This window comes from Lepisma saccharinum, chromosome 4 (assembly GCF_977018435.1).
Source record: "Lepisma saccharinum chromosome 4, izLepSacc3.1, whole genome shotgun sequence".
Taxonomy (NCBI): Eukaryota; Metazoa; Arthropoda; class Insecta; order Zygentoma; family Lepismatidae; genus Lepisma; species Lepisma saccharinum.
Window position 1 is genome coordinate 2,944,808 of NC_139232.1, and position 15,058 is coordinate 2,959,865.

The 15,058-nt window shown below is 36.4% G+C and overlaps 1 protein-coding gene across 8 annotated transcripts in view; it reads left to right on the plus strand.

Annotated features, from left to right (window-relative positions):
- Pfrx (6-phosphofructo-2-kinase/fructose-2,6-biphosphatase) overlaps positions 1-15,058 on the plus strand; it is a 151,170-nt gene that overhangs the window by 117,575 nt on the left and 18,537 nt on the right. For 7 of the 8 annotated variants that reach the window (XM_083120252.1, XM_083120246.1, XM_083120251.1 and 4 more), the window contains exons 4-8: positions 1,019-1,153; positions 2,994-3,147; positions 7,012-7,089; positions 10,735-10,838; positions 13,696-13,914. In XM_083120252.1, the coding sequence (XP_082976378.1) occupies positions 1,019-1,153; positions 2,994-3,147; positions 7,012-7,089; positions 10,735-10,838; positions 13,696-13,914 (690 nt within the window). The remainder of the gene's footprint in view (positions 1-1,018; positions 1,154-2,993; positions 3,148-7,011; positions 7,090-10,734; positions 10,839-13,695; positions 13,915-15,058) is intronic. The other variant, XM_083120253.1, reaches the window with a different exon arrangement.

Below are 15,058 nucleotides of genomic sequence, written 5' to 3' on the forward strand. Positions count from 1 at the left end.
GAGTTTGTAGAAAATATACTTGCTTTTAATGTGTATGAAGTGTATTTAAAGTTTAAGTTAGATTAATGGGTAGCACAATGATTTTTTAAATGCAGATTACAGGAGTGGACATGTTTACACACATTAGATGGCACAATTAAAAGTTTTATTTATGATTAGTGTAAAAAGAGTTTTTGCAGAATAAATTTTGTTTTAACTTGGGAGAACGCGCGTGGTGGATATTTGACTGCAAATTTCTTTCTTGGCTTACCTTTTTGTGCATGTGTGTTGGTTTGGCTCCTTCCCCCCCACCTTATCCCTGCTGGGCATGTGGGAGATGCGAGGGCCAACCAACAATTTTAACAGTGGCCTTCTACCATTTAACAGGCACAGTTCATTTCTTCTGCGGTGTTCTTGATTGCTTGCGCTTTCTTGTGTTGTAGTTTTAACAATAGATCTTTATTGGATTTTTCTGCATCATTATGAACCTGGGAAAATAGGATCAAATTCATAAGCTTCTTGAAAGTGTGTAGGAGGAGGAGCAGCATGATAAAGAGCTTGGAAGGCAATTTGAAGGAGTAAGATGAGTAATGTGGATACAAAAAAAATGTACCCACTGTTCATTCTACATGAGCCATCAACACACAGGTTTTTAATGTATGGAATGTGCAAATGGAAATCTTGATGGCAATGAAGAAGTGGAGTGAAGAGTTAAAATAAATAAATAATAAACTGGATTAGTAAAAGTAGAAAAGATACTACAATTGTAAATACCTTTTAGTATCATAATTTTGTTCTCTCTAAAACCTTTGCATCAAACTTATGTAAAATTGTTTTTTTCATTATTGTATTGTATTCTTACAATGAAAGAAATGAAAAAGAAACAACTAAACAATTACCTATTAAACTTTTTCTCACGTGAGATGTCACAGTGTGCATTCTCCCAGGTTAAAAACATTCCTATTAAAAACATTCCTTAAACATACTTTGTAAAAATTTCAATGTTTTAATGTCTGGATATGTATTTCTTATTGTGTAGGTGTTTGATGCCACAAACTCAACTACGGAGCGTAGGAAGATGATAGAGGAGATTATAGTGAAGAGAAGTGGCTTTAAGCTTTTCTTTGTTGAATCTATCTGTGATGATCCAAAGATTATTGAACAAAATATAATGGTAAGTAAGATATATTCCACAAGTTCATGTTTCAGCCAATAAAAGATGTGGTAGCAAATTAATGTCGTGAAATCAAGTACTCGTTTATCTGCAAAACCGTTTTTATTAATTTCATTGCCCACTTGCTACCATCCCCTCAGGAACCTGTAATGTTGTTTAGTGAGCATCTGTTGTGTTTAGTTTTGCAGAATGCTGCTATGTGCGCTGTTGTTGCTTGTTCATCCATAGCATTTGCTGTTCCTTTAGTTCCAACTGCTGCTGTAATGGAATCCAGGTGTGGTATGCCTGTCCACTGTCTATATTTAATTCATGTGGGAAGTGCATAATGACATGTTTTTCCTTGATGTGTCAGTGTGCAAGCTGTGTGTCCAGTATATACTTTTCTGATTTTGTGGTTGTACTCGATGTGTTTTTGCAAAACAGGTGGATAAGTGAGTACCTAATTTCAGTATAGTAACCTGCACTAGGAATCTATTGTCCTCACATCTTTTAGATGATTTTTTTTAATGTGAAACTTCTTACATGCAGAAAATCAAATCATGTAACCATGGGTTAGGTGGGAGAACACCATACCCTGAACTTCGCCCATTAAACAAAGATAGATTTATTATTATTATTATTAATATTATTATTATTATTACTATTATTATTAATACTATTATTATTAATATTAATATTATTAATCATCATCATCAAGCTGCTATTGTTTTTTTTTTACCTTCATTCATATGCTTATATCGTTGTGAGTAGTCAAAAATAGCAGAAAGGTGATGTAAAATAACCCAATTCAATCAATCTGTCATGTGCTCATAGTTATAGTTTGCATCAAATCCTCAGTCCTGATTGATTGTGGGTCCCAGGTTCGATGGAGGCACATAGTGGTCCGTATCCCACTTTAAACTGTATGTCCAGTCCTGATTAGCCTTACAGTGCATAAAGGACTTAAAACACCAAATCAATCAATCAATCAAATCAACCCTGATTAAGTGTTATAAGCAAATTATGACTGAAACAAGATACAGTCACTTACAATATATCTTTCTTTGACCGATTGTTTCTTTTATGTTAACCTTTTGATATCTTGCGTTATAATTCATATTTCCATCTTTTGAGTTCACATTATTATAGCTGTCAATTAAAGTTTGGTTGTTTTACAATATCAAAGACAAATCTTTGACTTGTTAATAAAGAAGCATTGCCTATTGTAATCCTATCCTGACAAAACCTGACCACAGATTTTTTAAAAATTAACCATATGCTAATGTGCCATCAGTATTTTGCTTTCTCTCATAATGTTTCAATATATACAATTAAAATACATGTACACATTAATGTATACATGTACACGTGGAACTGAAAAGTGAGGATGTAAGTTTCTCTGTTTATTTACTACTGCATCTTTCATTTCCCCCAGATATGAATAATGTGAACATGTTAATGCACAGATGACTTCTATTTTGATAACTTTTGATGGAAACGAACTGGGACATATCCTCAACGAAATAAAAGAAGAGATACATAAATGTTTTAAGATACATTGTTATGAATTTATTTTGTTAAATAGTCACTTGGTGCATAAAAAATAGGACAGTCCCGAACAAACTAGGGTCGGTTGGTCACCCTGTCTCTTGATATTGTACAAGCCTTTGTTTCATTCTGTGATATTTTATGCGTAAGTGAAGACTGAAATGCTAAGAATGCAAACTAAGGCAGGTATTAGTCAAATGATGTCTCTTTCACTTCCCAGATGGCTTTAAAGCCATAAAAGAAATAAATAAATACCTTGCAACAAAAAATTTTGACAATGAAAACATGCTGATTCTAAAACTTTACATTTTAGGAAGTGAAAGTGAGTAGTCCTGACTACAAGAATATGAACAAGGAAGAAGCTCTGAAAGATTTTCTGCAGAGGATAGAGCATTACAAGGAGAAATATGAACCTTTGGATGAAACACAGGAGGATTATCTCAGCTTCATGAAAATATACAACACTGGTTAGTAAAACTGATCTTATCAAAGATTTATGAAGTGTGTGAATTAAGATGCATGAGTGACTGTTTATTTCCATACAACCTTGACCCAATAGTTCAAGCAGATGAATACGTAAACAGCAAGCTGCTTGTTAGTCTGTTGATGGCTTGTGACCCCAACCTAACAAAAAGCCCAACACTTTCCATTCATAATGATCTATGCTTATTCTTTAGTTATTTTACTTCACTTTTCTACCTCTTGGGTTAATCACAGCAGTGATGATGAATGGTCAAATTTAGTGCTGGACAAACACAAGGATACATTTGCACCTTAATAGGGTTCAAACCTGCACCTCGAGCTTCATAGGATGTCACGCTGACCACTTTGCAATAGAGGATATTTTTTAAGTACAATGTACATTCCAGAATTTTACATTTGCTTCAGACAATGCATTCAATTTTCTCAGTTCCAATAAATTTGTGAAAATGCTTTACAATAATCATATTTCCAAATAATATAATACTGTTATTTTAAGTGATTTTTATTTTTCCTGCGACATTTTATCCTGGCTTCCCAGAACTTTTTCAAGCTTACACCAAGATAACCCCCCCCCCCCCCACACACACACACACAACTTTACATGGCTAGTCAATACAGTTCTAAGGAATAACCGCATTATATTATTTTGCATCTACAAAAGTGGTTGTGAAAACCTTCAAGAAGAAAAATAATCTAATTGTCTCCACATTATACTTTTAAAACCAGAATGCTTTGAATTTCACTTCATAGTTTGGTATGAGTTCCATATTTTATTTGAGCTTGAGCACAGTGCACATGAGAACCACAATTTTTGATGTGCATATATTCTTTCTACAAGCTATACCAGGTGAGTCACCTAAAATTACCACCGGAAATATTTCGTGAACAACAATAAATATTGAAAATCTGCTTTCGCAGATGTGGGAGGGGCTCATCAAATGAGTGGACACAATACATTGAACGACGTAAGGAAGTACGATTTTCAACACAAACTTAGTTTTTTAAATGGAAACCCCATTTTATTTTCAACTCATTTGAAAGTATGGAAAATATCATTAAGAATGGTGTTTGTTACATTGTAATACGTCAAGTAGTTCTCAAGTAATTGTAACGCGAAGTCAACGCTTAAAAAAAAAACATTCTCACAAGTTGATTCGTGGGTTGTAACATACACATCCCCCTTTTGACGCCATTTGTGTATTTTAACAAATATGTTACTCTTCTGCATACTATGCGTTGTGCTTGGGAAAGCTATTATAATCCATCAACTGCAGGTTACAATAAAATGTGTAGTTTGTACATAAGTAAGCTTTGACAAATTATCTAGAAGGATCTGATACATCTTCCTGAGTTAACAAATATTTATACATTAAAAAGTATAAATTTTAAACATTCCACCATCCGTTACATACATAAAGATTAGTACATTAACATCTTTCTAATTTTTAATTGGCATCCATTCATTTACGTGATAATGTTTAGTACACCGGAACAAACTCTTCTCATTTGGTCATGACAAATCTGTAAGTTTTCAACTTTTAAACTTTGCATCTTATACTCGTATATTTTTCTCTCTTTCTTTCTAATTGATTTATCAATTTTATCAAATGAAGCAAGGGCGAAAGAAAGTACATGGATTAACCATACGTTTTTTCAAACTCTGAAAAGGCCGAGGTGATACTTATCTATGGCGAGTGTAGGAAAAATGCAGCACAAGCATGCAGGCTGTATACATGATGGCATTTGCGCTCGGCTCTGCCGACAGGCATAGTGGGGATGTGCATTCACGCTCAACTTCACGTTACAATTACTTGAGAACTACTTGACGTATTACAATACAAAAAACGCCATTCTTAATGAATTTTTCCGTACTTTTAATGAGCTAAAAATAAAATGGGGTTTCCATTTTAAAAAAAACTTAGTTTGTGTTGAAAATCGTACTTCCTTACGTAGTTCAACGTATTGTGTCCACTAATTTCATGAGCCCCTCCCATGCCTTTATATCTGCAAAAGCAGTTTTGCAATATTTATTGTTGTTTACAAAATATTTCCGGTGGTAATTTTAGGTGACTCACCCAGTATATTGTATACACACCATGTATTTTGTCAATGTGAATGGTATTCTTTTCTTTGTTCATTATAATATCCCATGGTGAAACAGTCCTTGAGACCAGGGCTTACCTTCCAACTGCCAGCATCACTCCCACATGCTTCAGCAGTGGTGGGTGTTAATCCAACCAGTTACGGGGTGACGTGTGGTCAGCATGACAAACCCCAAGTCTTCGTCGTAGGTTTCCATGATTATGTTACGCTACTCTTGTTCATTACTCAGTTATTTTCACACTAGCCTACAAATTTTAACTTTTGTTCTGTAGAAGTCACGCTGATTCTTAAAAAAATTCTAACCCACGGAATCCAAAAATCAGGTTAAAAAAATGTGTATCGTGTCACCCCTTTTGTCTACAAGGTGCCCCAAAAATAACATCTACACATATATGTGATATTTATTGTGACATTTGATGTACAGAGAAATGTATTTTTTGAAACAAAAATGCTGTACTGAACACAAAACCATAAGTGAAAATTCAGTACATTAAAGTTCCTTGCATCAACATGGTCAGTTTCCCGTGTACAGGGTAATGGAAAGTCAAAATAATAATATAAATTAACTTGTGAAAGTATATATTTTTTCACTCACAACATTTGGAGAAGGATATATTTAGCAATAATGTAATTGCATGCTGAAAAATGAAGTAAGTGTTGCCTGATATTAGTTTCAAGTTATTCAAGGGGCTCTAAAAATCACATTAGTAAAGGGAATGAAAATTTCCATTATACTTCAAGTTGAACATTGTACAATGCCTTTTCAGGCTATTGTTTTTGCTATTACAAGCACAGTTAATCTCAGAAATTATGAAGAGCATGATGTAAATGACCAATAGATATATCGCTACAGTGCTTTTCGTGGTTGAGTTGTATGTGGAGTGACAGCTAGTGCATCGGGCAGTAAGAGTGCGTCTGCAGGCAAATGGATGCAACATCTTCATAACTGGAATCGTTAACTATGTAATGAAATAAGCTCGTACAATTACACAGACAGTGAAAATTAACATGAGCACGTACCTTGTTACAAGAGGTGTTGGAAATGTTGTCCTCCTGCATCCACACATTTACTGCATCTTTTTAGAAAATTTTCAGTAACATGTATCAGTTCTTCTGAAATTGCTTCAATTTTTCTCCTGATATTTTCTTTCAATTCTTATGTATGACTTCTGGTTTAAAAGCTTGGTACTTTCCACACAGACGGCATGGAAATGTCAGTTTCTTGCTCCAATGTCATCTAGTTTCTCCTCAGTAAGCATGGTGCCATTTTACCCTTCGCTTCTTATCAAGGACATACCCAGTTCCCCTAAATTTGTTCACAAGTTTTCGAATACTGTCTTTGTATGGAACAGGAATGTTTGGGAATTCTGCTGTAAAATGCCTTCTAATTTACCTACAAGAATTCATAAGAGTTGTACATAAAAAAAATGTTGTTTTAAATGTATAGCGTGGCATTATTAGACTTCAGGAAAGTGCCAGTAATATGTAAACTAAAACGAAACAATCTAAAACACTTGTTATCATTTCACAAACATGGGCAAACTGAAGCGCTGATGCATCCTGCACCAAGGTCAGCGTGCAGCTGTGGGTCTAAATGCCAGCAGATGCACTCTCACTGCCTGGCATGCTAGCTGCCGCTCCAAGGACAACTTGACCATGAAAAGCACTGTACAAATAACAAAGAAAATCCTCATGGAGGACTGTGAACCACAGTTTACTGGTAATGCTATCATCTCTTCATCAAGTACAGATTCAGTTGATGCACTTGGAACAGCCATACTGTCGTCATGTGCCACAGGCCTCACGGCAGATGTACAGAGTGGGTAAGACATTTTACATTTATTTATTCTGGAATACCCAGACATATCTTCCGTACGGAAATAACAGTCATTATAGAGGTTGGTTTGTTCTCGCCAAACTGGAGGTACAGCAGATGTTATCACACATTTTTTACCATGCAACGACATTAGAAATTGACCTCACGTGTCTTATAGAATACATGGGGTGCCCATTCCCAGCACAACCAAAGTACAGCGTGTATGATGTTTTCACGGTTTTTCCCCAATAGATGTTTTCTGTGACTTAGCAACAAACGATGCACACGCATAACAACTTGTCCACTGAGAATGTAAATGTTCTATGTTCTATTTTGCATTTTTTTGGGAGAGCCCTTTAAAGTTTGACATGATATATTTATTGAACCTTTGTCACCATTGCACTGAAAGTTTGTATCCTTGCAAAGGCTACTATATTGAAGCCTCTCTAAAAAAAAGAAGTTGTTTTATGAGGTACTTATGCTGTAATTAATAATTGAAATTTTAGATAGAACAATTGCATGCAACAGTAACTTTGATTTGAGAGTGCCAGTGTTCTATCTACTGGATAGAACACTGCATTCTGTAAAGGAGATGGAGATGAAACAATTTCATTATAAATTTGTCATTCAGTAGCAAAGTAAAATAAATAATTCATATTTTGGAAAATTAATCAACTACTTGGATTTCACTATTATTCCAAATTTTTATCTGTCAATGACAAAAGTAAGAACAGAAGACAACTACTATTGCTCAGCATCTCCCACAAGTGACTGAGGTTAGAATGCAAGTGGTGTATCTGTACTCGGATGGCACTTGTAGTTTGTTGAGGAAATTGTCGTAAGGTTTCATTGGCTGTTGGAGTTCATATTCTCTTGGCTGCTTCCAAATTCTGCACATGGACCAAAAACACTCAGTATATTAATATTGGTTGAATGTAGGCATCAGATAAAAGCAGAGATGAAACAGTTGCATCCTAAATAGAGCACAGCCAAAATATCTCTATTTGTTTATTTACAATTTGGAGATAGAATATTTGCATTCTCAATGAACATAGAATATTTGCATTCTCAATGAACAAACTGTCAGGTGAATTTTTAAAACTTCTAATCCTCAAGTTTACCATACTCGTTGCAAAGCAAATAACTAGCAGCCTTTCACAAGATAATATGTTTACAAATCCTATTGTCACAGTTGCTTTTAGCTTCAGAAGGCTTTGTATGCATTATTCCATTGTTATTTTCAAGGTCATCAATGTCAACACTGGCATGTTATTGACTCTAATGAATTTTTGAACAGCTTGCTTGCTTGTAAAAAAACATAAAAATGCCATATGCAGAATATTGTTACATGCTATGTGCTTATGTGTGCTACATAAAAGAGTAGTATTTTTCTAACTTATAAACATAATAGAAATAAAACTGTGTGTGTGTGAAATTTTTATACCATATTCAGACATCAGGCGGTGGAACACAACTAAGAATCAGACATTCCCCAAACTTCTGCCAAAAGTGTGCTAGCTAGTGTAGTACTTAAATTTGTCAAGCAATACACAATGTGTAATGCAGTTTGTTATTGCATTTGGCTTGTGATTGATAGGCTTTCCTGAACCGAGAATTAAATAATTTGGATGTTTGAAACAATATTCATTCAGTCCTCAATTTTGAACAATTTAGTGGGAGACTGTCTGTACACATTTCACGACAGTTTTGCCTAGTAAATTACATTTGGTGCTAATTTTAACATGTTCTTCAAATGCTTGAATATGCAACAATCATATGGTATCTTTGCAATCCAATAAATTCACAATGCACACCTGGATGAAGGTTATGAAATAGTCATATCTCCTTTGGTCCTTCTTTGGAAGGAGGAAAAGTTCATTGAAACATATTACAGCATAAAAGCATTGTGTACTCTTCCTGAAAAAGAAAATCCTGTGAATGTTCATGCTTTGGCATCTAACATTCACATTAAGCATGAGTTTCTTGATATAAATGGTTCTATTCTGTCAAATAAGTCCACTAGCATAAGCTCATTTTTCAAAACAATTGTGTAATTGTAACCAAAAACACAGAAATTTCATTTTATATGCTGATTTGTACATTAAATGCAGCTAGTTTTTGAAGTGGGACTTTCATTTTTCACCAGGTGTTATAATAATAATTATATATTAATATATAATATAAAATAATATAATTATTATTATTAATAATGATCATAATAATATTTTAGGGTAGTTTGGAAAATTAGTCTTGCATCATAAGTATGGAAGGTATAGTTACCTGTTCACATAGCAACGTGTCATGAAGGCACATTTAGGGGATGTCTGGGTAGGGCCTCGAAAATTCTCGATACCAGCCATTTTGGAGGTGATGTGATCAGCACCATGCTCCAGCTGCCTTTACCCCCCAGGTTGTCCACAGGTGCCCATTTATTTGAGGCTGGGTGAACCCCATAAGCGCTTTATGCGGGGAAAAGGCCGTAAAAATTCTGACCTTAGATCACCCACCCCAGGAATCGAACCTGAGTCTCCTGCATGGCAGTCAGATGCCCTACAGACCAGGCAAACGTGGCTCTCTTACAAAGTCTTACTTCATTCTATTCTTTTGTGCTCAGAATATATACATGCTTTACATAATTTAATTGTAACAGAATTTTGTTTCATAATTTTTTAGCTTTGACATCCCATTCTACAGTGCCTTTCTTAGCCTAGGTGTCTGCAGAGCAACAGCTAACGTGACAAACTGGATGCAACTTCTGCATAAGTCGAACCGCTAGCTACGTAATGAAATAAGCTTGTACAATTACATTGACTGTTACAAGAAGTGTTGGAAATGATGTCCTCCTGCTTCCACACATTTACGGCATTTTTTAAAGGAAATTTTCACTAACATGTATCAGTTCCTCTTCCAAAAATGCTTCAATTACTTACTCTCCTAATATTTTCTTTCAATTCTTCTAATGTATAGTTACGTTTAAAAGTTTGGTAGCTCATCATGCAGACAACATGCAAATGTCTGTTTCTTGTGCGAAGTGCCGGAGGGAATTGTGAGGTGTATGTTCCACACGTTTTCGAACATAGTCTAGTTTTTCCTCAGTAATCACATGTCATTTTACACTTTGCTTCTTACCAAGAACAGACCCTGTTTCCCTAAATTTGTTCACAAGTATCCGAATACTCTCTCTGTGGAACGGGAACATCTGGAAATTCTGCTTCAAGATGACTTCTAACTTTTCTACAAGAAATTGTAATGACGTAAGAGTCGTACATATAAATTTGTTGTTTTAAATTGTATGTGCATTACTAGACTGCAGAAAAGCACCAGTAAATACGTAAACAAAAAAAAAACAATCTAAAATACTTGTTAACACCTTAACGCTTCACAAACACATGTAAACTTGACACCAGCTATCTGGATAATGAAGCACTGACGCGTCCAGTGGCAAGTCAGCATACAGCTGCAGATGCACTCTTACTTCTCACCGAGCTAGCTGCCGCTCCACTGCCACCAAGGCTAACAAAGGCACTGTAGTAGTTACAAGCTGAAATATGTGAAAACTTTTGTCAAACTTTTGTTATGATTTTGTATGTTTGAAAAACGTGTAATGATTGATTTAAATCTGTTATTTAATGATTCATTTTTCATTTTTCAGGGGAAAAAGTGGTTGTTCATAAGCATGAAGGTCACATACAAAGTAGAATTGTGTATTACCTAATGAATATTCATATTACACCCAGGACCATATATTTAACTAGGGTGAGTATATTCCAGTTATTTAAAGAGGAGAAAATCATTTTTGCATAGTAACAAATCTAAAATTTGTGGGTGCCACTTGTCATGTAGTACTAAAATAGTTTTCTGTTCTCTGTGTGTTATTGGGTGCATGATGCTTGTACAAATGAAACCCACTTGAGCCGATTGATTAATATATTTATAAATGTACAGGTGGAAACCGAAGGCAATCCTGCTTAACCCTTAAGACCTGGTGTGACATGTGTGGCACTCACAGGTGAGGTCACTAATGCGGCATAATGTGTTTTGTGACTTTGAAGCATACTCTCAGGTAATGTTCAGAGATACATGTTTTGAGTGCTAGATGAGGCTTGATGTATGTCATTAGTAGAGGCAAATCAGTATTTTTGGTAAATGAAAAAGGCAAAACTTCGGTACAAAATAGTCAATTTTGGGTTCAAAAGCAGTAAATAAAATAAAATTTCGGTGTGATAACAAAAACACGAAATGTGAAATAACACATTGTAATGTTAATTTTCCATGTTTCTGAAAGGTGTGAGGTGCATTTTCCTACCCTATTTTGTCACGAAATGATGCAAAATGAACTGCAAAATGCGAAATAGACTCTTAAGCACGAAATTTACCGTTTATATACTGAAGAATGTAACTGCAGATAAAGCATTGCAGGGTGCTGATTATTTGACCTGATCCAGCTTATCCTTCCAGAAACATTTAAGCCCGATCAGTCAAGTTTTCTTTCTGAAAGACTGTTCTCATCATACACAACATGCATTCTTCAGTGCTTTGATGTGGGACAAATTGGCTTTAGTTGATCAGGCCTTGTATTAAGTTAACACAGGGATTAAATTTCTCCATTTTTTTACGCATGCATGCTATAAAAGCAGCATATTTGTGGTTATGTGAAGATTGCACAAATTTACATTAAAAATTGTGGCACTTGTTATAACTGACCATGTAATCTCTCTTTCATGTAATTAAATTATACACAAGTGCCACCTACCTAATAACGAGTGTGACCCCCTCGAGCACGGCAAAGTGAAGCAATTCGACGTGGCAAGGACGCAACAAGTCGCTGGTAGTCCGCTGGAGGGATGTGCAGCCAGGCTGTCTCGATTGCCGTTCACAATTCTGTCATTGTTGCAGGTGGAGGAATAGTCGTTCGATTACATCCCACATGTGCTCGATAGGGTTCATGCCCGGTGATCTAGGAGGCCAATTCGTGCGTTGGAATTTGCCAGAATGTTCATCAAACCAGTCATGCACCATTGCGGCCCGGTGACATGGCACATTGTCATCCTGAAAAATCCCATTGTTGGCTCGGGTACATGAAGTCCATAAAGGGTTGGAGATGGTCACCAAGCAGCTGAACATAGCGATGAGCATTCATTCTCTGGTTCACGAGGACCAGAGGACCCAAACCATGCCAAGTAAACATGCCCCACACCATGACGGAGCCACCACCAGCTTGCACAGTGCATTGTTGAGAACTTGGGTCCATAGCCTCATGGGGTCTGCTCCACACCCGAGCCCTATCATCCGCACGTACCAATTGGAAACATGACTCATCTGACCACACTACACGTTGCCAGTCCTCTAAGGCCCAATGTGCGTGTTCCAGAGCAAATGTGCATTGCTGTCGCTGATGGACAGTGGTTAGTAGGGGCACACTTGTCGGTCTTCAGCTGCGATACCCCATGGAGACCAAATTGCATTGCACTGACCTCTGAGACGCGTTACTGGGACGTCCTGCATTCATTCCTGCTGTCAGATCATGCACTGTTGCTTGTCTGTTTGCCCGGACAAGTCTGCCCAGACGTTGCCAGTCGCGGTCATTCATCACTCGTGGGCGACCACTGCGTTGTCCCTGATGGGTCGTAATGCCTGTGAAGCAAGAAAAGTTCAGTGTCCGGACGACTTCCGAAATCGAATGCCCCATTCGTCTAGCACCAACTTCATCCTGCTCTCAAACACCAATAATTCCCGTCAGGTTGCCATCACCACGGTACATGACGTTTCACTGCACTCACACTGACAACCCTGCAACTGCTTTGCGACGTTTCACTGGTTTGCCACGATGTTACAGTGCCATCAACTAGTTCCCTCCCGCTATCTCATGACTTTTGACACTTCAGTGTATGCACTCTGTGGTATTGTAAAAATTTCCTTTTGGAGAGGGGAAAATTGCAGTATATTCTTTCAAGGTATAGGGATATTATGTCTAAAAGTGCCCCTTACCCCTCTAGAAATACCACCTCGTATTTACAAATATCATGGCTTCATATATCAGATTTTTCTTGTATGTACGTAATTCTTGCATTGTAGAATTATTTCTCTTGTAGTTCTTAAAATGTTACATCAAAAATTATGTTTATGTGCTTGTAAGAACCGTAAGAGAAATAATGCAAATGTGAGAATTAATGTAATTTATTATTATCTACATTGCAATAAATTTAATTTAAAGTTTGCATGCTACATTTATTAATCTTTACAGATTTTCTTCCTAGCCACAGGTATGGTACAGTTTACTTTGGTTAAAAATAATATTTTTTCCCTGAAAATAGTAACAAAACCACATATTACACACATGAAGTACTGTCCCAGATGCCTTACCCTTAGTGAATGAAGGCAGTGAGTCTTCGAAATTAAAAAAAACCTAGACAACTGCAACATGGAAACATGAAGCTTCATGTATGTAATACTTGAACTACATTTACTGTATCCATCATGAAAACCACATATGTTTACAGACATAATAGACAATTTCCTTGTAAAATTATGGTTTTTACGTTCTGAAGGGAGAAGCAGCAAGGTTGTTAGTAAATAGGAAAGACAAGTAATAGATATAAAAATGTATTTGCAGCATGGTGAAAGTGAGCAGAATCTAGAAGGTCGTATTGGGGGTGACTCTGATCTTTCCTACAGGGGAAAGTTGTATGCTGCAGCTCTTGCTCGCTACATCCAGCAACAAGATATTCCAGGCTTGAGGGTGTGGACGTCTTGGCTTAAACGGAGCATCCAGTCTGTGGCAGGTGTTCCAGCCCCACAAGAAAGGTGGAAAGCTTTAAATGAAATTGATGCGGTAAGAAAACGTTGTGTGTATATATATATATATATATATATATATATATATATTTGTTTGTTTCTTCAGAAAATTAAGTAACTCTGTCCTTACACTTGGCTGGCTCAGTGGCCAAGCTCATCAAGTGATAATAGACTTTGGATCTCAGTGTGGAAGTGTTCAGGTTTGAGACCCAATCTGGGCATCAGTATTCTTTGTGAGTGTCCCTTCGTCTGGTTCATATAGCTAGCCATAGTTTGTAGTTATCTGAGCTTACGTGTTTAATTTTTCATCTGTTGTGATAAATACTTGGAGCTTTTTGACTAGAAATGTAGAAACAGTGCAATGACAAGACGATGAAATATATCGTTGTGCGAGAACCAGTGGGACTTAACTCCAAATTATCAAATTTACAGGGGAGAGGAAATTATGTATTCTTTGGAACATGTAGTAAAGTGGAGATGCATGACTTCACCTTGATGCTAAGGATTAGAAGTGGAAAGATGTTGCTCTCACTCCAAATGGCTGTTCAGATGAGTTTATTTATACAAAACTGAAAATAGCATTTTTGGAGTTACGTTACTCTGGTCCTCATAAGACTATATGCTCATATGAGATGGTCTACAATTTAGACTGTAGAACGAGACAATAACACTAGGAAATACGGATACTGTGATCAAATTCGTTACTAATTTATATAAGAGGCCAGCCAAAACAAATAAACAAAATGTTTGAGAGTGCTTTAAATGAAATTGGTTTTCAGTTGAGTCCTAGATATGGATTTCTCCTCATGTGCAGTTGTGAGCAGATCCCCCCGAGCCAATTATCAATTCTGTTTGGGGAATAAAAAGACGTGGTAGTATAATAAGTACACGTAAGCGAATTACTAACTTTATTCACGAGACTTACTTTTAATGGTACTATTAATTGCAGTGTCCATGCCACCATCCACTTGGGATATTATTTCAGTGAAGTAACAAGTTTCCAAGTGGATGGTGGCAAGGCCCACCGAAATTAACCTTTACACTCCCAAGCAGGTTTACGAAAGTACCCCTGTTCTCGCCCGGAATTTTAAATTCGAACACTCTTTGGAGGAAAATTGTTATAACTCTGGCACTATGGGAGCAATCTGCTTCGAATAACTTTTGTTTTGCAGCTAGAACAT